At 43.4% G+C, this 22,076-nt stretch overlaps 1 protein-coding gene across 3 annotated transcripts in view; it reads right to left on the minus strand.

Moving 5' to 3' along the window:
* Positions 1–22,076, minus strand: part of LOC134351744 (A disintegrin and metalloproteinase with thrombospondin motifs 20-like) — a 697,549-nt gene that overhangs the window by 236,878 nt on the left and 438,595 nt on the right. For all 3 annotated transcript variants that reach the window (XM_063058346.1, XM_063058347.1, XM_063058349.1), the window contains 5 exons: positions 20,797–20,963; positions 20,481–20,610; positions 18,474–18,600; positions 5,027–5,237; positions 1,717–1,881 (listed from right to left, as the gene is read on the minus strand). In XM_063058346.1, coding sequence (XP_062914416.1) covers positions 1,717–1,881; positions 5,027–5,237; positions 18,474–18,600; positions 20,481–20,610; positions 20,797–20,963 — 800 coding nt within the window. The remainder of the gene's footprint in view (positions 1–1,716; positions 1,882–5,026; positions 5,238–18,473; positions 18,601–20,480; positions 20,611–20,796; positions 20,964–22,076) is intronic.

The raw sequence follows: 22,076 nt of genomic DNA on the forward strand, positions 1-22,076 counted from the left end.
AAAATTTTCTCTGTATAGAAAGATATATGGCAGATACACTAGTGAAGTTTAAGAGACCACTAGACAGGTATATGGAGGAATCTAAGGTGGGGGCTTATATGGGAGGCAGGATTTGAGGGTCGGCACAACATTGTGGGCTGAAGGGCCTGTACTGTGCTGTACTATTCTATCTATAAAAGATATTTTTCCTCATGGCAGGTGACCAGAACAGCATATAATATCCAAATTAGGCCTCATCAACATCTTATACAACTTCAACTTAACCTCCTAATTCCTGTACTCAGTGCTTTGATTTATGAAGACCAATGCGCCAAAAGTTCGCTTTACAACCATACCGACCTGTAACCTCACTATCAAGGAATTAAGGATCAGTATTCCCAGATCTGTCTGTTCTATTAAACTCCTCAGAGCCTGCTGCTCACTGTATAAGTTCTACCCTGGTTTGTCTTCCCAAAGTGCAACACCTTGTCTGCAGTAAATTCTATCTGCCATTAAAAAGGTTCTGAACTTAAAGAGGGGTAACTTTGAAGGTATGAGATGTGAATTAGCTAAGATAGACTGGCAAATGACACTTAAAGGATTGACGGTGAATATGCAATGGCAAGCATTTAAAAGTTGCATGGATGAACTACAACAATTGTTCATCCCAGTTTGGCAAAAGAATAAATCAAGGAAGGTAGTGCACCCGTGGCTGACAAGAGAAATTAGAGATAGTATCAATTCCAAAGAAGAAGCATTCAAATTAGCCAGAGAAAGTGGCTCACCTGAGGACTGGGAGAAATTCAGAGTTCATCATTGTTCCCGATGTTGGGGAAGTCCAGAACGAGGGGCCACAGTTTGAGGATAGAGGGGAAGCCTTTTAGGACCAAGATTAGGAAAAACTTCTTCACACAGGGAGTGGTGAATCTGTGGAATTCTCTGCCACAGGAAACAGTTGAGGCCAGTTCATTGGCTATATTTAAGAGGGAGTTAGATATGGCCCTTGTGGCTACGGGGGTCAGGGGGTATGGAGGGAAGGCTGGGGCGGGGTTCTGAGTTGGATGATCAGCCATGATCATAATAAATGGCGGTGCAGGCTCGAAGGGCCGAATGGCCTACTCCTGCACCTATTTTCTATGTTTCTATGTTTCTATTACTCAATCCATTTTTCCAGCTGGTCTAGATCCACTGCAGGCTTTGATAGTCTTCCTCACCACCTGCTATGTTGTGAGTCTTAGTGACTTCCTTGTCCTTTGTTCTTTCTTTGTCATCTCTCTTTGGTTCACACTGATGGTAGAGTGAGTTTGTTACTGTCATGAGTACCAAATGAAACTTGTAACCACAAGGGTTACGCCTCAGTCTTGACTTCTGAAGAACCTTCTGGGCAACATTATCTCCAGATCCAACATCAGTTATTAATTTAAGCATTACTTTCTGAAAATCCGTTAGTTCCTTTTATAGTCTCCCCTCCTGATCCTGCAGCATAATACAGCCTAGGGACACACCAGTAGCAAGCTCCTAGATTGCAGTCAAAGCTACTCCTCATTCAGTAAGTACATGAGATCACCCTCTTTATCTGTACCCTCTCTATCAGATACAGTGCCTGGTGATCCAAAACACAAGCTATCCCATCCCGTTAAAAGCAGATGCCACGCATAATGTCTTACATATCTCATCACAGTCGCATTTGTGAGGCAGACTTTGCACAATGGTTTTAATTCTTTAAAGTTCACTCACTTCACTCCACTGGCTGGCTGTCCATTCAGGGCAGGGGAATTCACTGCACGGCTGAGATGTAACACTCTGATGCTCGTTGCACTCTCGGTCTACAAGGCGTCTCCCGAGGTTGTTCATGCAGTAGGCTTCCCGCGTCGTTACTCCCCCACCACAGCTCTTGGAACACTGAGGAGAACAGAGGACGGCTGATGAGACAGTGTGAGCAGGACCACGCAACTGGGGTCTACATATGAGCCAGAATTTCAGCGTCCTGGAGTTTGAAGTGAGTGGGTAAGGAGCAGCAGGACCACAATATACAGTCACGATTAAATATGGGAAAACCTGAAAACTATATGTTTTGTTGGTCTTTTCATCCCCAGAGCGACATTTAATGTCATAGATTCATAGAACCAGCACTACAGCCCATCTAGTCTACGCTGAACCACAATTCCGCCTAGTCCCATCAATCTGCACCTGAACCATAGCACTCCATACCCCTCCCATCCATGTACCTATCCAAATTTCTTTTAAATGTTGAAATCAAACCCATATCTACCACTTCCACTGGCAGCTCGTTCCACACTCTCTCCACCCTCTGAGTGAGGAAGCTCCCCCCAGGTTAGCCTTAAATATTTCACTTTTCACCCTTAACCTATAATATCTAGTTCTAATCTCACCCAACCTCAATGGAAAAGGCTTTTTGCATTTACCCTATCTATACCCTTCATAATTTTGTGTACCTCTATCAAATCTCACCTCATTCTCCATTGCTTCAGGGAGTAAGTCCTAACACACTCCGTAGGCCTAAAAATTTAAATTTTATATGAGTATATGAGCATGGAGTATAGGAGTTGGGATGTAATGTTAAAATTGTACAAGGCATTGGTAAGGCCAAATTTGGAGTATAGTGTACAGTTCTGGTCACCGAGTTATAGGAAAGATGTCAACAAGATAGAGAGAGTACAGAGAAGATCTACTAGAATGTTACCTGGATTTCAGCACCTAAGTTACAGAGAAAGATTGAACAAGTTGGGTCTTTATTCTTTGGAGTGTAGAAGGTTGAGGGGGGACTTAATAGAGGATTTAAAATTATGGGCGGGATAGATAGAGTTGACGTGGATAGGCATTTTCCATTGGAAGTAGGGGAGATTCAAACAAGAGGTCATGAGTTGAGAGTTAGGGGGCAAAAGTTTAGGGGTAACATGAGGGGGAACTTCTTTACTCAGAGAGTGGTAGCTGTGTGGAATGAGCTTCCAGCAGAAGTGGTAGAGGCAGGTTCCATATTGTCATTTAAAGTAAAATTGGATAGGTATATGGACAGGAAAGGAATGGAGGGTTATGGGCTGAGTGCAGGTGGTGGGACTAGGTGAGAGTAAGAGTTCAGCATGGACTAGAAGGGCCGAGATGGCCTGTTTCCATGCTGTAATTGTTATATGGTTATATAAAGGTGACCCACATCGTTCTAGATGTTTTCAGCTGATACAGTTTTTCAATAAATGATTACTTAAACTTCCACATTATTCTCAATTGTACATTCAGTAAGTCCCAGTATTTATTTTGCATTTGCTTTAGGAAAAGTCTTCAGCAAGAAGGTTCTGTGCTTAGTGCCCTCACTGTTGCAGTTTACTGGGGATACCTGCAAACAGACAAACACCAGAAACTGGCAGACAGGAGGAATTTGCACCGCAAATGTTTTGAACAGATCGGGTTTAAGAGCCAACTCCGGTTAGACCACACTTGGAATATTGTGTTCAGTTCTGGAGTCTCATTATAGGAAATAGGTGAAATATTTAGAGAGGGTGAGAAGAAGATTTACCAGGATGCTGCCTGGATTAGAGAGCATGTCTTATGAAAATAGGTTGTGCCAGCTAGAGCTTTTCTCTCTGAAATGGAGGATGGGAGGTGGCTTGACAGAAGCGTACAAGATGAAAAGAGACACAGATCAAATGCATAGCCTGACATTTTTCTGCCTGGGACAGAAAAGGCTAATACCCCAGCTAGGGATGGTGGTAGAGATACACTTGGGGAATTAAAAAAAAATCCTAGATGGGCATGTAGCCGATAGTAAAATGGAGGGCTATGTAGGAGGGAAGGGTTAAATTGATCTTAGAGTATATTAAAACGTCAGCACAACTTTGTGGGCTGAAGGGCCTGTACAGTGCTGTAATCCTCAATGTTCCATGTGGATCTTAGTGAGGGCTTCTCCCAAGATCAGTGGTGGCTACCTGGGTCTGGTCCTGATTTCTGATTAATATTCTGTAATACTTGTATTAAAATAATTGGAAAACGGCGGAGTTCAGAGTTCGGAGGCCATGTCATTGGCTCGTCTGGGGGTCATACTGAAGATCAAAGCCCGAAGGTCGATTGGAAGTCCAGAAGTCGAAGCTCAATGGAGAACTGAGGAGAATGAAGACTGGAGGCCCTGAGACCTGCCTGGGCTTGGAAGGCTGTCAGTGAGTGTGGGGGGAGCGGGGGAGAGGGGAAGGTAATGGGCTTGCTATGCAGTTGTTGTATACTGTGTGATATATGGGGAGTCAGGGAGGGGTAGCATCTCTGGTGGGGGAACACGTCGTGTCCTTTTCAAGGTGGTTAGTCTACCTTTGGTCCCCACCTGGCACTCATCTCTCACCTGTGGTTCCCCGTAGCTCTTTGCATGTGACAGAGGCCACACCCCGGGCAACGGTTTTGACAAGCTGGCTAAACCAGGTGAGGGTAGCCAATGGGTCTCAAACCCTCGGTGAGATAGGGAGTTGTCTATCCCAGCATGTGAAGACAGACTCCGGCGGATTGAGTGGACGAGACCTATGGAAGGTCTCTGCAAGCGTCGTGGAACGTGTAGAGCAGGACAAGACACAGGAGACGTCCTGGTCATCCACTGTGCCTAGTCCCATCTCTAGCCATCTCGACTCTGTCTTGCCACTGGACCCAGATGGGAATTGGAAAGAGAGAGTGAGGCTGATGCTGCGCAATTCTCCCTCACTTAAATCCAAATCACGCGCTAGTCTCGACACCATCATAATGGTGTCGAGGTCCTTATCAACATCGACAATGGACGAACACCATACTGTGATGTTATATTAAGCATCTTGGGACTGCTAAGTTGGTGCCAGAATGTGTGGCAACACTTGAGGGCGACCCCCAGCAAATCCTTAAGTTGCATTGTTTGCTAAAGCATATGACGCATTTTACTGCATGTTTCAATGTACATGTAATAAATGTGAACCTGAATCTGCATATGAAAATATTCTGCCTAGGCGTTACTATAAGCATCAGCACAACACTGACGACACAATCTGGGCTTGGTCGACAATGCGACTCACTGAAAGTTTACCTGTGACCAGGACGTATAATGCCAGCTGGTCCTGAGGCAATCACCATGGCAGGCTTCTCGGCTGGGAGGCTTCGGTTGATCGGCACAATACCTGTCGTCCATGGACTCGCTCAGTCCTTTCCCGTGGATGTACCTCATGCAGTGAATATCCTGTGTTCGATGCCCTGGTCCACACTGTGCCGTACATTCACTCTTCCCTAAGACTTGCCACCTGGAAACACAGCAGAACTGCTCGTAGGTCAAAGCCAACTACTTTCAATTTCCATGAGCATTTTACATTGATTGGAATGGCTAATAAGGACATGGTCAATGCTTTCTCTACTTAGGTAAATTAGTAAATTGTTCATTATTGTCTCATGACTGAGGTACAGTATAAAGCTTTGTTTTGTACGCCTAACTAAGGGCGATGATGTGGTAAACTAGTTCAAAGTTCACGTAAATTCATTATCAAAGTACATTTTTGTCACCATATACAACCCAGAGATTCATTTTCCTGTGGCCATACTCAATAAATCCACAACAGAATAATATTAGAATCAATTAAAGATCGCACTAACTTTGGCATTCAACCAGTGTGCAAATACTAAAAGAAAAAAATGATAATAAATAAGCAATAAATATCGAGAACATGAGATGAAGAGTTATTGAAAGTGAGTCTAGGTTGTGAGAACATTTCAACAACGGGGCAAGTGACGGTGAGTGAAGTTATACTTTTTGGTTCAAGAGCCTGATAGTTGAGGAGTAATCACTGTTCTTGAATCTGGTGGTGTGAGTCCTGAGGCTCCTGTACCTTCTTCCGTGAGGCAGCAGCAAGATGAGAGAATGTCCTGTGTTGTAGGCGCCCTGATGATTGGGGAAGCTGAAGGGAAGGAGATTTTTGCCTTCTGCTCAACATGTATAGAAATCAGTTGGAGAGATTAGTGCTCCTGAGTGAAACCTGAAAATGAATCAGGCCACAGGTTGTAAGGGGTAGGAGTTGGGTGGCTGGGTAATCTTCCTGCCCAGCAATTTCCAACCTCTGCCTGCTAATGTTTCCCACTGGAGACGGCTTGCAGGTTGATGTGGTACGTAAGCCCAAAACAGCTCAACTTCAATGCACCAGCCTCACGTTACCGTTCCCTAGACCAGAAACACCGCCATTTAAACCTGGACCTGCCACTGGCTGCGGGCCTGTTGGCTTGAGGTTCCAGCTGAGTGGGACTGAGGCTGTGATGAATGGCTGATTTATTATACCTATCAACGTTGTTCTTCTCCTTCTCCCCTAACCTTTGACACCTTTACTAATCATACCTAACAACTTGGCCTCTACAGCCTTCTCATCTCTGTTCTAAAGGGACATCCTTCTATTCTGAGGCTGTGCCCTCTGGTTCTAACCTCTCCCACTATTGGAAACATCCCCTGGATGTCCAGTCTATCTAGGCCTTGCAATACTTGATAGGTTGCAATGTGATTTCTCTCTCATTCTTCTGAACTCCAGCAAGTACAGGCTCAGAGCCATCAAATGTTCCTCATATGTTGACCCTTTCATTCCTGGGATCATTCGTGTGAACTTCTTCTGGGCTCTCTTCAATGCCAGCACACTCTTTCTTAGATAAGTGTCTAAGGTATTGGCAAATGGTGAAGGTAGATGGAAAAGCAGGAGTCCAAGTGGTTGGAGACCTGAAAGCGAGGGAGATAGGCAGATGTTTCTGTAAGCTTTGACATGAATGCCCATACAGTGTTAACTCCCTGGTGCTGGGATCAATAATGTCACTGAACAGATGCAGGGCATTAATAAAGGGGGAGCACAATATTGATTCCAGGAATAAAAGGGTTACCATATGAGGAATGTCTGGCAGCTCTTCGGCTGTATTCTCTGGAGTTCAGGAGAATGAGGGGGGATCTCAAAGAAACATTCCCAATGTTAAAACGCCTGAACAGATTAGATATGGCAAAATTATTTCCCATGGTAGGGGAGTCTAGGACAAGAGCGCACGACTTCAGGATTGAAGGAACAGAGATGCGAAGAAATTACTTTAGTCAGAGTGTGGTAAATCTGTGGAACTTGTTGCAATGAGCAGACATGGAGGTCAAGTCATTTGGTGCGTTTAAGGCAGAGATAGATAGGTTCTTGATGAGCCAGGGCATCAAAGGGTATGGGGAGAAGGCAGGGGAGTGAGGAGGACTGGAAGAATTGGATCAGCCCATGATTGAATGGCAGAGCAGACTCAAAGGACCAAATGGCCTACTTCTGCTCCTATGTCTTAAGGTCTTATGGTCGTATAACACACAGAGGTCATGGTCTATGTTGGCACTAACTGCATTTACAGTAAGATGGTGGCACGCTGAGTCACAGTAGCCCCTCTGGGTTCAAACAAAGATGTAATTGTCCGTGCTTTGCATCTTTTGTGTGATCGCCAGACCCTGCTGAATAATGAGAACATCAAGTACCAAGGGTCTACCCCACAGTGAGTTGCTTGATAATGGTGGAGCTGGCCTTGTTGTGCACTGTGTTGCCGATGGCTACAGCTGCCCAAGGAGGGTGGTGTCAGAGGTGGTGGGTGGAGGCAGCGTGAAGTCCAACGAGCAGTGGAAGTGATTGGTTGGGACATTTTTCTTGTGATCACAAAGCCCTGTTGGACATTGGTAAGGTAGAACACTGTGAGTCCACTTCAGTGGTTCAATGGCGGGGGAGCCGCGTGGTCTCAGTTGTTATGCTACCAGGCCCTCATGCCACGGGGTCGCCTATTGTAGCTGCCCAGAGAAAGAGGTGACAGAGCCAATGTGTGAGAGAGCTGGAGCTCATGCTGGGTTGGGGCTGGCCCCTCCCATCTAGTGCTCGCTTGGGGGAAAATGAGTTGCACTGTGTTCACACTAGCGTGTGATGTGGGCTGCTGTGGGCTGGCTCCAGGAAACATCCCATGCACCATCAATCTATAGGCCATGACACACAGGATCTAGGCTACTTTTTTGTCTGACTGCATGTTTTCCTTCTATTGTAACTATATATGCATTATGTGCCGTGTGTGACTATTGGTACTGCGATTTGCACCTTAGGCCTGGAGCAATGCTGTTTCATCTGGAGTTATCCATGTATATGAGTGACAATTAAACTTGAATTTGAACTTGAAGGGGACAAAAGGGCACGTCATCCCGCAATGTAAATTTAAGGAGCTGGGTTGTGAATTAAAGTGTAGAGAAAGCTTTACATTTCTGGATCGCTGGGACAGTTTCTGGGAAAGGCGGGATCTGTACCATCTGGTTCTGAACTGGAACAGGTCCAAAATCCTTGTGCTCGGTTCTGTTAGTGCTGTTGTGGAGGATTAAACTAATTGGACAGACAGAGGAATGGGACACAGAGTAATTGTATGGTGGGGAGGTAGGGGGTGTTGGGAGATGCAGTCAGATATAGGAGCCAAGTCAGTCAGACAGTAGGCAGAGGCATGTGCACAATTAAGGCACGGGGTGGAACTCAAGGCAAAATTGCATCTATTTTAATGCAAGGCATTTGTCTGTATAGCAGATGAACAGAGAGTGTGATGTGCACATTGGAATATAATGTGGCAGTCAGGGATATGGATGAAAGAAGGGCAGTACAGACAACACCACACTACAGGGTGTAGAAACAACAGTAGTGACAGTGGGGTGGTGGTGGGAGGTTCAGGAGCAATGTAAAATGGGAGGTGGCAATGCAATATTCATTAGGAGGTCTACAATGAGATAATGAGGGTGGATGTCCTTGAAGCTCTTCAATTAAGTGTTATATTTGGACAGCACACGTGCTTTCACTGAGTCTATATGGGGAGAATGTAAAAATAAGAAGGGTGCAATAACTCTGATGGGATTATAGGACAGACCCCTCTCTCAGTAGCTACTGTGATATGAAGAAGTGGACATGCAAGCAGGTTAGGGAAAAGTGTTAAAACAATAGGGTTTGTTGTGCTGAGTGTTCTCAACTTCCCTGGAGACAGTGGCCACTTCGTGGAAGAGGGTGAGATGAGGAAGAATTTGTTAAGAGTATCCAGGAAGGTTTTATAAATCTGTATCTAGATAGTGCAAAGAGATGAGGGCCATACTGGACACGGTGCGAGGTAATGAGATGGACAGGTGACAGACATTTCAGTGGGAGAACAGTTAGGGAACAGTGACCACGACTCCTAGTCTTAAGATAGCGATAAGGATAAGTATGGATTTTGTGGGAGTATTAAATTGGTGCAAGGCAAATTATTAGGCAGGAACTAGGGAGAGTTAATTGGGAACAGCTTTTGTGGGCAAGTCCACATCTGACATGTGGAGAGTGTTTAAAAACAAACTGCACAAAGTATATGACAGGTATCTTCCAGTAAGAAGGAAGGACAAGGGTGGCAAGATCAGGGGACCCTGGACATCAAGAGATATGGGCAATTTAGACAAGAAGAGAAAGGAAGGGCATGTAAGGTGTAAGAGGCTAAAATCAAACTGGGCCTTTGAAAGAGAGACAGGAAGGGCCATGAAAAGCCCTTGGCAAGAAAAACAGAAGGGAATCCCAAAGCATTCTATATATACATCAAAAGTGAGAGGATACCTAGAGGGCAGGTGGGACCATTCAGGGTGAAAGGGCGAAGGATGTGGAGCATAAGGACATCTTTATGAAGCATCCTAATATGCTAGGGTATTTTGAGATAAAGAAGGAGATAATGTTGGGTATCTTACATAACACTAAGATGGTTAAGTCCCCAGAGCCTAATGGGAGATATCCCAGGTTACTGAGAGAAGCAACAGATGAGATTGCTGGGTCCTTGACCAAGTCCTTCATGTCCACTTTCACTGCAGGTGAGGTACTGGAGCTTTGGCAAGTAGCAAGTGTTGTTCTTTTGTTCAAGTAGGGAAATAGGGATATTCCCAGAAACTATAGACTAGTGGGTCTCACACCAATGGTATAAAAGTTACTGTAGAGAATATTTCGGTACAGAATTGATGCACACTTGGGAAAAAGACTTGGCCTAATTAGCATCAGTCAGCTTTTCATAGACAGCGCAAGTCATGAAGGTGATAGATGAAGGCTGAGCTATTTGACAAGGTCCCTCATGGGAAGATCATCTAGAAGGTTAAGATGCATGGGATCAATGGTGAAATGGCTGTTTGAATTCAGAATAGGCTTGCTCGTAGAAGACAGATGACAGTGATCAACAAGATGTCATTTATATACATTGTATATATTGACCTGAATGAATACACATATGAATTGATTAGCAAATTTGCAAACGTTACGAGGATTGGTGGTAACGCACACAAAATGCTGGAGGAACTCAGCAAGCCAGGAAGCATCTATAGAAAAAAGTACAGTTGATATTTCAGACCGGGACACTTTGGCAGGACTGCTGGAGGGTTTTGGCACAAAACATCAACTATACTTTTTTTCCATAAATGCTGCCTGGCCTGTAGAATTCTTCCAGCATTTTGTGTCTGTTGCTTGGGTTTCCAGCATCTGCAGATTTTCTCTTGTTTGTGCAAAGATTAGTGATGTTGTGTGTAACATAGAAGATTGCCAAACAAAATAATAGATCATTTGCAGGTACGGGCAGAAGGATTGCAGATGGAGTTTAACAAAACCAACTGAGAAGTGCTGCACTGTTGGAGATGAAATGTAAAGAAACAGTACACTGTAAATGGCAAGATCCTTTGCACTGTTGATGTGTAGAGGGATTTTGAGTCCAAGACTATAGGTCCCTGAAAGTGACCATAGAGGTTGATAGGTGGCAAAAAAAGGCACATGAGATGCTTGTCTTTATGAGTTGAGGAACTGGGTTCAAGTGTCTGGAAGTTATGTTGCAGCTTTATGAAACCTTAACTGGGCCGAATCTGTTGTGGTACATTCAGTTCTGGTCGCTCCATTGTAGCAAGTATGCAGAGACTTTGGATAGGGTGCAGAAGATGTCTACCATGGTGCTGCCTAGATTAGAGAACGTGCTTTGAAGAGAGTTAGGACAAACCTGGGTTGTTTTCTCTGAAGCAGCAAAGGCCTGACAGAGGTTTACATGTTTATGAGAGGCATAGGTAGATAGCCAGTATCTTTTATCCCAGGGCTGAAATATCTAATACCAGAAGGCATGCATTTAAAGTGGGAGGGGGTAAGTTCAAAGGACATGTGTGGAGCTAGTTTTTTTTAACAGAGAGTGGTGAGTGCCTAGAATGCATTGCCTGAGATGGTGATGGAGGCAACTAGGACAGAGAAGCTCATCAATATGCAGAGAACGGAAGGATATAGGCTTTGTATAGGCAGAAGGTATTAGTTTAGTTGGGCATTGATTACGAATTTTAAAACGCAAACACGAGGAAATCTGCAGATGCTGGACTTTCAAGCAACACACATAAAAGTTGCTGGTGAACGCAGCAGGCCAGGCAGCATCTATAGGAAGAGGTACAGTCAACGTTTCGGGCCTAGACCCTTTGTCAGGACTAACTGAAAGAAGAGCTGGTAAGAGATTTGAAAGTGGGAACGGGAGGGGGAGATCCAAAATGATAGGAGAAGACAGGAGGGGGAGGGATGGAGCCAAGAGCTGGACAGGTGATTGGCAAAAGGGATATGAGAGGATCATGGGACAGGAGGCCCAGGGAGAAAGAAAAGGGGGAGGGGGGAAATCTCGCTCTCCTTTTTCTCCCTCTGTCCCTCTCACTATACTCCTTGCCCATCCTCTGGACTTGCCCCCCTCCCCCTTTTCTTTCCCCCTTTTCTTTCCCCCTAGGCCTCCTGTCCCATGATCCTCTCATATCCCTTTTGCCAATCAACTTTCCAGCTCTTGGCTCTATTCCTCCCCCTCCTGTCTTCTCCTATCATTTCGGATCTCCCCCTCCCGTTCCCACTTTCAAATTTCTTACTAGCTCTTCTTTCAGTTAGTCCTGATGAAGGGTCTAGGCCCGAAACGTTGACTGTACCTCTTCCTATAGATGCTGCCTGGCCTGCTGCGTTCATCAGTAACTTTTATGTATGTTGCTTGATTACGAATTTTGTTAGTTTGACCAAATACTGTGGGCTAACGGGTCTGTTCTTGTGTTGTGATATTCTATTTTCTATTTTCTAATCAGGTTATTAAGCATAGAGTTAGGGTATTATGCTGCAATTGTATAAATCATTGCTGATGCTGCACCTGGAGAATTGTCTACAGTTTCCGTCACCCTGTTATGGGAAAGATGTGGTTAAACTGGAAAGAGTGCTAAAAGGGTTCTGAGGACGTTGGCTGAACCAGAGAGCCTGAGTTATAGGGAGAGGCTGTTCAGAGTAGGTCTTTAATTCTTGAAACAGAGGAGAATGAGGGACAGCCTAAAGGAAATATTTAAAATTATTAAAGGCATAGAAAATGTGTGTATAACAGAAGTAGGGTAGGAGAATCCAAATTATGGATCTAGAATGAGAGGGGAGTAATTTGAAAGGGACCTGAGGGGCAACTTTTTCACACAGCGGGTGGTGAGTATTTAGAACAAGCTGCCAGGGGAAGTGGTTGAGGCAGGTACAACAGTATCACTTAAGAAACACTTGAATCGGTACCTGCATGGGTGGGACTTGGAGAGAAATGGGCTGAACACAGGAAACTGGAACTAGCTGGGTGGGCATGGGATGGTTGGGCCAAAGGCCTGTGTTGGTGCTGTATTGATTTATGACTCTGGGAATCTAAATGAAGTCACTGCAGGAGTGTCGACAAAAATCAACATGAGTATAATTACTTCCAATGTACACTTTATTCCCTTGTAAACAAATAGCAATATCATATATATATATATATATATATATATATATATATATATATATGAGAAAAACCCTGCCCTCGAAACATAATAGTGTACGACATAACATGTAACATACACAGCAAACTTAACCCTTAACAGACTGGGTGAATTCTGCCTAATGAAATTAAGGAGTCCGTACATCATATTCATAAAATGGAGCAATCACCTTGCAGGTGTGTGGCGAGGGAGGGTGGGGTGGTGGGATACAGTTCTCCTAACAATCAACGGCAGAGTGAGGACCAGATATGTAGACAAGCCAAAGAGAGGTTATAGTGGGAAGGGACTTCCTCGATCTTGGATGGGCATGCCTTAGTGTGAAAAGCTTAGTTATGGATAGGGATAAGGATGAACCAGACTTTCTGAAGTGGGGGAAAGCTGACCTCAGATTCATTTGGCAGGATCTGGCAAAAGTGGATTTGGGAGCAGTGACCTCCAAGTAGGTCTGTCTCTTATGAATGATAATCATTCGCAGGTGAAATAGAGGGAGTTCAGGATTGACACGCTCCTAGAGGGCGAAGTGTAAAGGGCAGCTTGTTCATGACACCCTGCATGTCAGGGGCTATTGAGGGATGGATTAAAAAAACAGTAGAAGTGTAACTAAAAGGGACAGATTTCCAGGGACTTGTTATGAATGGGGGTGGATGAAAAATATAAAGGGAGGCAAATAGTGGGTATAATATATCCTGGCAAACAGGTCTGAGGAACAGCATGAAGCATTTTATATATATTGGCATAATCAAAGACCCCACCTACCTCCGACATTCTCTCTTCTCCCCTCTCTCATCAGGCAGAAGTTGCAAAAGCCTACAAACATGTACCACCAGGCTCAGGACAGCTTCTATCCCTCTGTTAGTAGACTGTTGAATGGACCTTGTATGATAAGATAGACCCTTGGCCTCACAATCCACCTCATGATTTTGCACTTCATCGTTGTTCCTGCTTGTCACTGTATCTCGGTCCATGTGACAATAATAACCCAATACCAATATCAATATTAAGAGGAAGAGGGTTTCCAGGGAAAGAACGGAGCCCATTACGAACCAAAGGAGCATCTGTGTGTGGACCCAGAGAACTTTGGAGAGACATAGAATCATACAGCGCAGAAGCAGGTCATTTGACCCATCTGGTCGATGCTGGTCTAGTCATTTGCCTAGTCTTATCAATCTGCACCAAGACCATAGCCCTCCATACCCTTCTTATACATGTAGCTATCTAAACTTCTCTTAAATTGAATTTGCATCTGCCACTTCTGCTGTCATCTCACTAAACATTCACACTACCCGCTTAAATATTTCACCTTTCACTGTAAATGTATCACCTCTCATTATAGTCAACAACTCCAAGGGGAAAGGGGACTGCAAATGCTGAGTATATCTAACTCCTTGCAATTTTGTATACCTCTATAAAATCTCCTCTTAGACAGGCAATGGATGAAAGGAAACTGGAGGGCCGTGTGGGAAGGAAAGATTAGTTTGACTTCAGAGTAAGTTACAAGCTAGGCACCACATTGTGGGCTGAAGGGCCAGTACTGTGCTGTACTCTTCTACATCCTTTGTTCTCATTCTCCTACACTCCAGGGAATAAAGTTCTATCCTATTCACCTTTCCCCATAACACGGTTATTAAAGGAATGTTTCTCATCTGTCTTCACTGAGGGAAAAAAAAACACATTATAGTTGAAGAATTCAGGGAAAGGTCACCACAGAATTTTGTGTAGCTGGAACATACTTCCAGGGCTGCTGCTGTAGGCAGATACAATAGACGCGTTTAAGAAGCATTTTGGATAGGAGAATAAATGTGCAGAGAATGGAAGGATATGGAACACGTGCAGGCAGAAATGAGTTGGTCTCATTAGCTTAATTAGTTCAGACCAACATTGTGAGCCGAAGGGCCTGTTCCTGTACTGTACCTCTTTAGGCTCTATTTTGTGCAGAGCCAGAGAAGATGGGAGAGCTTTATAATTAATATTTCTCATCGGCTTTTTACAGTTTCTCAGCAGTGGAGAAAATAAGGGAAATGAGGGCAATAAACAATGATGACTTGGACCACATACAAGTTGCTTGAAGGAAGTACTGGAGGCCTTAAAGGACACAAAGGTCGATGATTCCCCAGGGCCTGACCAAGTGCATTCTCAGAACTTGTGGCAAGCTCAATAAGAAACTGAAGAGCCCCTTGCAGAGATTTTTCCTTCCTCTCTGGGCACAGGTGAGGTTCATAGGTTTGGAAAGTGACTACCTTGATAGCATCGTAAAAATGCAAATCAAAGATGAGCCTTGGTACAGGTCAGTGAGTCCGACATCGGTGGTGGATTAGTTACTGGAGCTGGATTTGAGGGACAGGATTTGATAGCATTTGGATAAACAAGGTCTAATTATGGATTGTCAGCACAGCTTTGTGCATGGGGAATCATGCCTGACAAATCTCTTGGGAGTTTTTCAGAGAGGTAGTCACTAGGATAGATGGGTCTAGGGCTTATATATTTGAACTTTAGAGGGGTGTTGAACAAGGTCCCAGGAGGCAGGCTCGTCTGGAAGCTGAGTCCTCATAGGACCCAGGGAAAGACAACTAATTGGATTAATACTTGTCTCAATGGTGGGAAACAGAGAGTCAAAGGTTATTTCTAAAACTGGAGGCCTTGATCAGGGTTGTGCTTGGACCTCTGTTGTTTTATTACTTATATTAACAATTTGGTTATGAATTAGCAAGGTAGGTTACTAAGTTTGTGTAAGATGCTAAAGTAGGTGGTATCACAGATGGTGAAGAAGGTTAGCAAAAATTACAGAGAGATCTTGATCAGCTGGGTACAGGGCCAAGGCGGTTTCAATTTAGCTAACTGCGCAGTGTTGCATTTTGGTAGGCCAAATCAGAGTAGGACTTCCATAGTGAATGGTCAGGCACTGGAGAGAGTAATCGAACAGAGGAACCTAAGAGTGCAAGTGCAGTGCTCATTGAAAGCAGTGTCACAGCTGGACAACGTGGTGAAAAAGGCATTTTGCACACTAGCATTCATCAGTCAGCGGATTGAGTATAGAGGTTAGGATACTATGTTATGGTTGTACAAGACATTTGTGAGACCACACTTGGAGTACTGCACATAGTCTTGATCACTGTCTTATAGGAAAGATGTCATTAAATCAGAAAGAGAGTGGAAAAGATTTGAGAGCATGCTCCAGGAGTTCAGGGCCTGAGTTACCAGCAGATCTGAATTTCATGCCTTGGAACCTAGGAGACTGAGGTGTCATCTGACCAAGGTATGTGAGATCATGAGGGGCAGGGGTGCTGTGCTAGCCGGAGCCCCCTGAAACGCGTTCGGCTCCTCTTTAAGAAAAAGGCTGAAATAAACAAGCTAATTAATTAGGTGTCGCCCAGGGTGATCTGAGTATCTCAGAAACTGCTGATCTCCTGGGATTTTTACGCACAACATGCTCTGGAGTTTACAAAGAATGGTGCCAAAAACAAAAAACATCTAGCGAGTGGCTGCTCCACGAGCAAAACCATCATGTTAAATCCACTCGCGAGATGTGTTTTTGTTTTTGGCACCATTCTTTATAAACTCCAGAGTATGTTGTGCGTAAAAATCCCAGGAGGTCAGCAGTTTCTGAGAGACTCCAATCACCGTGGGCGGCACCTAATTAATTAGCTTGTTTATTTCGGCTTTCTTCTTTAAGAGGTGCCGAACGGGTTTCAGAGCGCTCCGGCTAGCACTGCACTCCTGATGATGGGTACAGATGGGGTGAATGAACATAATCTTTTTTCCAGGGAGTGTTTAGGTTTAAGGTGAGAGGTGAAGGGTTCGAAAGGGACTGAGGAGAACTTTCTATTACAGAGGATAGTGAGGATATAGAATACACCACATGAGGAAGTGATTGAAGCAAGTACAGTAACACATTTAACAGGCATTTGGTTAAGTACATAGATAGGATGGATTTAGAGGGAGAATGAACCAAACACCGGTAGATAGGAATTGTGTTGTGGTCATCATAATTGGCATGGATGAGATGGACTGAAGGGCCTTTCTCCATTCTCATACAATCAAAGAGTTATACAGCATGAAAACTGGCCCTTCGGTCTCTCCGGTCTATGCTGATCAAGCTGCCCCTGCAAGCTAGATCCACTTGTACACCTTTGGCCCATGACCTTCAAAACCTTTTGTATCCATGTACCTGTCCAACTGTCTTTTAAAAGTTGTTATTTACCTGTCTTGACCACTTCATCTAACATGCTGTCCACTCTGTGTAAAAAAAAGTTGTCCCTCAAGCCCCTATTAAATCTTTCCCTTCTCACCTTAAACCTATGCTCTCGATTCTCCAATCTGGGAAAAAGACTGAACATATTCACCCTATCTCTGACCCTCATGATTTTATACACCTCAATAAGATCACCTTTCAACCTCCTGCACTTCAGAGTTGTGCTCTATGATATGCTATGACTCTAGAGCCAATGGGACATAGGAAAAGTTGGAAAATTGGTACCACAATGAATGGTGCCAGGAGGCAGAGAACTATTTTAAATTTGGATGTGAATATAGGATTTCTTTTTTGGATTTGGCTTTTGGCTTTTGTTTAGGTTTTATTGTCACAGGTCACATGATAAGAACACAGATATAGTGGATAGACAGAGATCTTTTCCCAGGGTGGAAATGGCTAATACAGGGGAGAATAACTTTAATGTGATTGGAGGAAGGTGCAGGGGCAATGTCAGTAGTAAATTCTTGACAGAGAGATTGGTGGGTGTATGGATGGAACACCCAGCCATGGGTGGTGGTTACATTACACATTAGGGATATTTAAGAAACTCTTAGAGGGCACATGGATAATTGGAAAATGTTTTGCTGGAAGGAAGGGTTAGATTGATTGTAGAGTAGGTTAAAAGGTCAGCATTACATTGTGGGCCAAAGGCCTGTACTGTTCTGTAATGTTCAATGTTCTATGTGCCAAGCTGCAGTGAAAAGCTTACTGTGCACAGTATTCATACATATCAGATAACTGCGCAGTGCGTTGAGGTGGAACAAGGTAAATCAATTAAAGAATTCAGAATAAAATGTAAAATCTACAGAGAAAGTGCAGTGAATCATAACTTAAGTGCAAAATCATGAGATAGGTTGCAAGGTCAAGAGTCCACCTTATCATGCAAGAGATCCTTTGAAGAGTCTGATAACAATGGGGCAGAGGCTGTCCTTTAGCTTGTTGATAGGTGCTTTCAGGCTTTTGCACCTCTGCCCAACAGGAGTGGGAAGAGGAGACAAAATTAGTAGGTTTATAGATGACCTGAAAATTGGTGATGCTGTTGAGAGTGAGGTAAAGAGTCCATTTTATTATTCAACAGTAATAGATAGAATAGAATCTGTCTTTGAGCCTGCTGGTATTCTTTCAGGTATCTGTAACTTTTGCTCAATGGGAGATGAAAGAAGGAACAAAATTAGTATGTCTGCAGATGATATGAAAAGTGGTGGTGTTATTGATGGTGAGGATGGCAATCTTAAGGTACAGAATGATACTTATCACTGTTGGCTATGTCAAGAGCAGTGTGCTAACACATCCTTCACCATCCTGTTAACCTCCAAGGCCACTTTCAGAGAACTATCTCCTTGTAAGGGCAGCTTAACTCTTCAGTCCCAGGTGATTGTTAAATGGAGGCAGGAAACAAGAACGGAATTGCTGAACATTCTGTCTTATAAAGATGCTGACCACAATCCTACTCATTACCTTAATTCACAGTCCATATTGCACAGCTCACTCTCTGCAGTCAGGTGAGCCAAGTGCTCGCATCGTTGATCAGAAACAACCAGCTGATCTGCTTTCCGCACACAGACCACCTTTCTCCTCCGTTCCCCTGTGTGCAACAGATGGAAGCACATCAATATTCACATCCTCATGGCTCTCACAGCAAATCTGTGTCCAACAGCAGCTCTGACCTTTCGGCAGGAGCTCTCTGAATGATATACTTATTCTTCATTTACTCTTTGATAGGAAATAAAACAGAACCATTTTACCAAGATGCACTGCAATGAAGTAATCGTCACTCCCCCTTCACATTAGGCAGGACTGCTTACAGGATGCAAACAGTGTTGCTGTGGTCACCTTAGAATTATACAACACAGCATTACCAAAGATAGTCAGAGCATTGCACTCTGAAATTTTAACTTTTGGACATTATACTTCCTGTATATCTGGAATTTAGAATATACTTTCCACATAAGTAAATTAAACACAGGGAATAGTTACATTGGTGAGTTATGGATTGAAAAAAGAGAACTGATCAGCTATCTGTGATGAGATGCCTGATCCTTACCTGTGTGAGGAAGGTTCAATTCAACAAATCGCCGCTCCTTTATGAAGAGGAAATCAGCCTGGATTTCTCCTTATCAAGGGCAAATGACAATTGAGTCACTTCTCAATCTCCAGTTACTCAAAGACAAGAGTTCCTCATGAACACCAAAGGAGATTGCCCAATTCTTTTGGAACTGTGGCCAGAGAACCATGAATACTTTCAAGAGAAATGCCAAAACTACTGGAGAACCTTATTCACAAAGCCTTCTCAGTAATATTGTTCGAAGGCATGTTCATAAACTCAAAATCTCTCCAGGGCCCTAATTGAATAAGGTGAAATAACTTTCCTTTCTGCCACCCCGTGGGTGGTATTGGTATCACAGTGATGCCGAGCTACCCTTTCCACCAAGCCTTCATGACAGGGAACAGTGTTTGTATTGCTCACATTAACTGTGGGTAAAGTCATACAGAAGATTCTACTTTGCCTTCAAAGTTCATAAACATGGGTCTGAAGTCAACTACTGGACTGAATTAGCAAGCGTAAAGAAGAATAGGCTTGTTAAGTGACTGGCATGCATTAAGCTCCTTAGGATGGTTAACTGAAACTGCAAAATTGTGAATAACATTCCCTGTAATTCTCAGATATGAAAACACACTTAGCACAATAGTCCTGGAATAAGTGATAGGATTCAAAAGAGATACGTGGAGCTCAGTGTTAGAGAGCAGTCAGTAGCCTAATCAGGGTGGCGAACCTAAGGCACACACAAATATTCTGCTGGCGTGCAATGCCACCCCTCAATTCTTTTTGCCCCCCCCGTCTACAATAAAAAGATACATAATGATTATCTTTACTGCCAAATGAAGCAGTCAATGATTTTTCCTTACAACCCAAGAGCAGTGAGATGTTCTCACAGGATTGGTGCCAGCTAGACAACTGTGAGAACACCTAAAGTTGGGTGATACGTTTTGAAATCTTCCCGGACTTGATGTACACATCAGCATTTAGACAGTAAATTGTTACCATAACAAAAACATTTAGAAATACTTTGTCTTTATAGAAGGTTCATATTAATATTTTTGAACAGGTTTCTAAAATGCTTCATTTATTTCAATCTATCTCTATTATACCTTCATAACAAGTAAAAATGAATACACAAAAATAAAGAACAGGACTCATCCTTTTCCCCTTAAAAAATCCATAATTTTTGTTACTAATTTCTTAATCAATGATCATCTCTGCTCAAAATTACCATGGCACACGAGAGAATTTTTTAGCTTACTGCCAATTTGGGCACACGCTCTCAAAAAGGTTCGCCACCCTTAGGTCCTAGGTAAATGATATAGGGTGTGGGAGTCATTTTGAAAATAACAGCTACACATCTTTTTTTTTAATATTGAATGAAAGTTTGAAAGCTTGAATGTAAATAACTGATTGGATTTTACCTTGGCACGGTCTATTGCACTCTTGCCATGAACCATACGGGTCCCAAACAAACAATCCCAGCTGATCCTCTATTGGTATATTAAAGGAGTAACGCACATCAGGGTTGTACAAATTTCCAACAGACAAAACCTAGCAGTATTTAAAGAGAAAAAAATTGTGAACGTCCCAAACTAATGCTAATTCAAGTGGAACTAAACAGCTTCAAGGTAACTGTCAGAAAAAGTGATAAAGCCATGGGGATTGCTCAGAAGGAGATGGATTTCCTCACTGGGAAAAGGTTACCTATGATAAATATAAAAGTGCAGAAGTCCTTACCTGAAGAATCAACTCTTCTTCAATTCGGCCTGTACAGTTAATCCGTTCCACATCACTGTCTGAGCCACTGTATTCGATTGTGGTTCCCTGTAGATTTACCTCTCGCTTAAACATGCTCACCACAAAGTTTCCATTCAGGATGAAATTGCCTTGACTGTCAGATAACGCTGAGAGAGAGACCAGAAACACTGTTAGGGCAGTAGCGCTAAGGTAAATAGGGCATAAATTTCCTTTTCCCCAACTCCCCCTCTGACATTAAATGATAAATCACCCTGTTTTTAATGGATCTTTAGTATTGAAAGAGCTGGGCCTGGTCATTCAAATATTGAGCTGTTTTAGTGGAGGGGCCAGTTCCAGGCATGTATGGGTAGAATCATGAACAATGTGACAGAGAACTGGGTATTAATTGTGTTTAAGTGAGCATGTACGGCATGCACTGAGGAAGAATCCACTCAGCTGTGTTCAATGCTTATGGACTTGGCTGAGATGTACAAAATGTTCATCTTATGGGAACATGATCACTGGCTTGTCCCTTGGACCCACCTCCACCCCAGACTTGAATTAAAGTACTCTGAGAGACAACCTGGAAAAAAAAAATCAAAATATTCCTCTACAATGGAAAAAACAATTACTATTTTGCAAGATGATCTAGATCCACTTTTCCCTGTCGTGAGGCCAGAGTTGAATTATTCAGTGTACATCATGGAAAATCAGAGGCCTCTAGGTTCAAAGGGCTTTTTTTTCGTGTAGAATGAAACAAACAGAAGTTGATGAGCCAAAAACACCCAGCAGATGTTAGAACTCTGAAATAAAACCAAAGAGAGCCAGAGTGCATTCCAGAGTGCATTTTCATCAGCTTGGAAAATTCTGTTTTAATTATGAGTTGTCTATGAAAGGGGTCCCCAACCTTTTTTGCACCGCGGACCAGTTTAATATTGACAATATTCTTGCGGACCGGCCGACCCGGGGCGGGGGTGGGGGCGTTAATCACGACTGGAATATAGGTGGTAAGTCAACTATAAGTCACTTATAAGTGGCTAATACACTCAGTTTTGTTTCTAAGGCGGTTTATCTAACGAATTTAATGTTAAACGCACTGCGCATATTTTTCTTGCATGAATATAATGATAAGTCAATTATAGCAGTGGTCCCAAACCTCCAGGCCATGGACCGATTCATTGCCACACAGAATGCAGTGGTACAGCGGTAGTCCGAACGCACCCAGCACATCTTTAAGAAAAAAGTCGAAATAAACAAGCTAATTGATTAGGTGCCGCCTG

Source organism: Mobula hypostoma, chromosome 9, assembly GCF_963921235.1.
Source record: "Mobula hypostoma chromosome 9, sMobHyp1.1, whole genome shotgun sequence".
NCBI classification, from domain to species: domain Eukaryota; kingdom Metazoa; phylum Chordata; class Chondrichthyes; order Myliobatiformes; family Myliobatidae; genus Mobula; species Mobula hypostoma.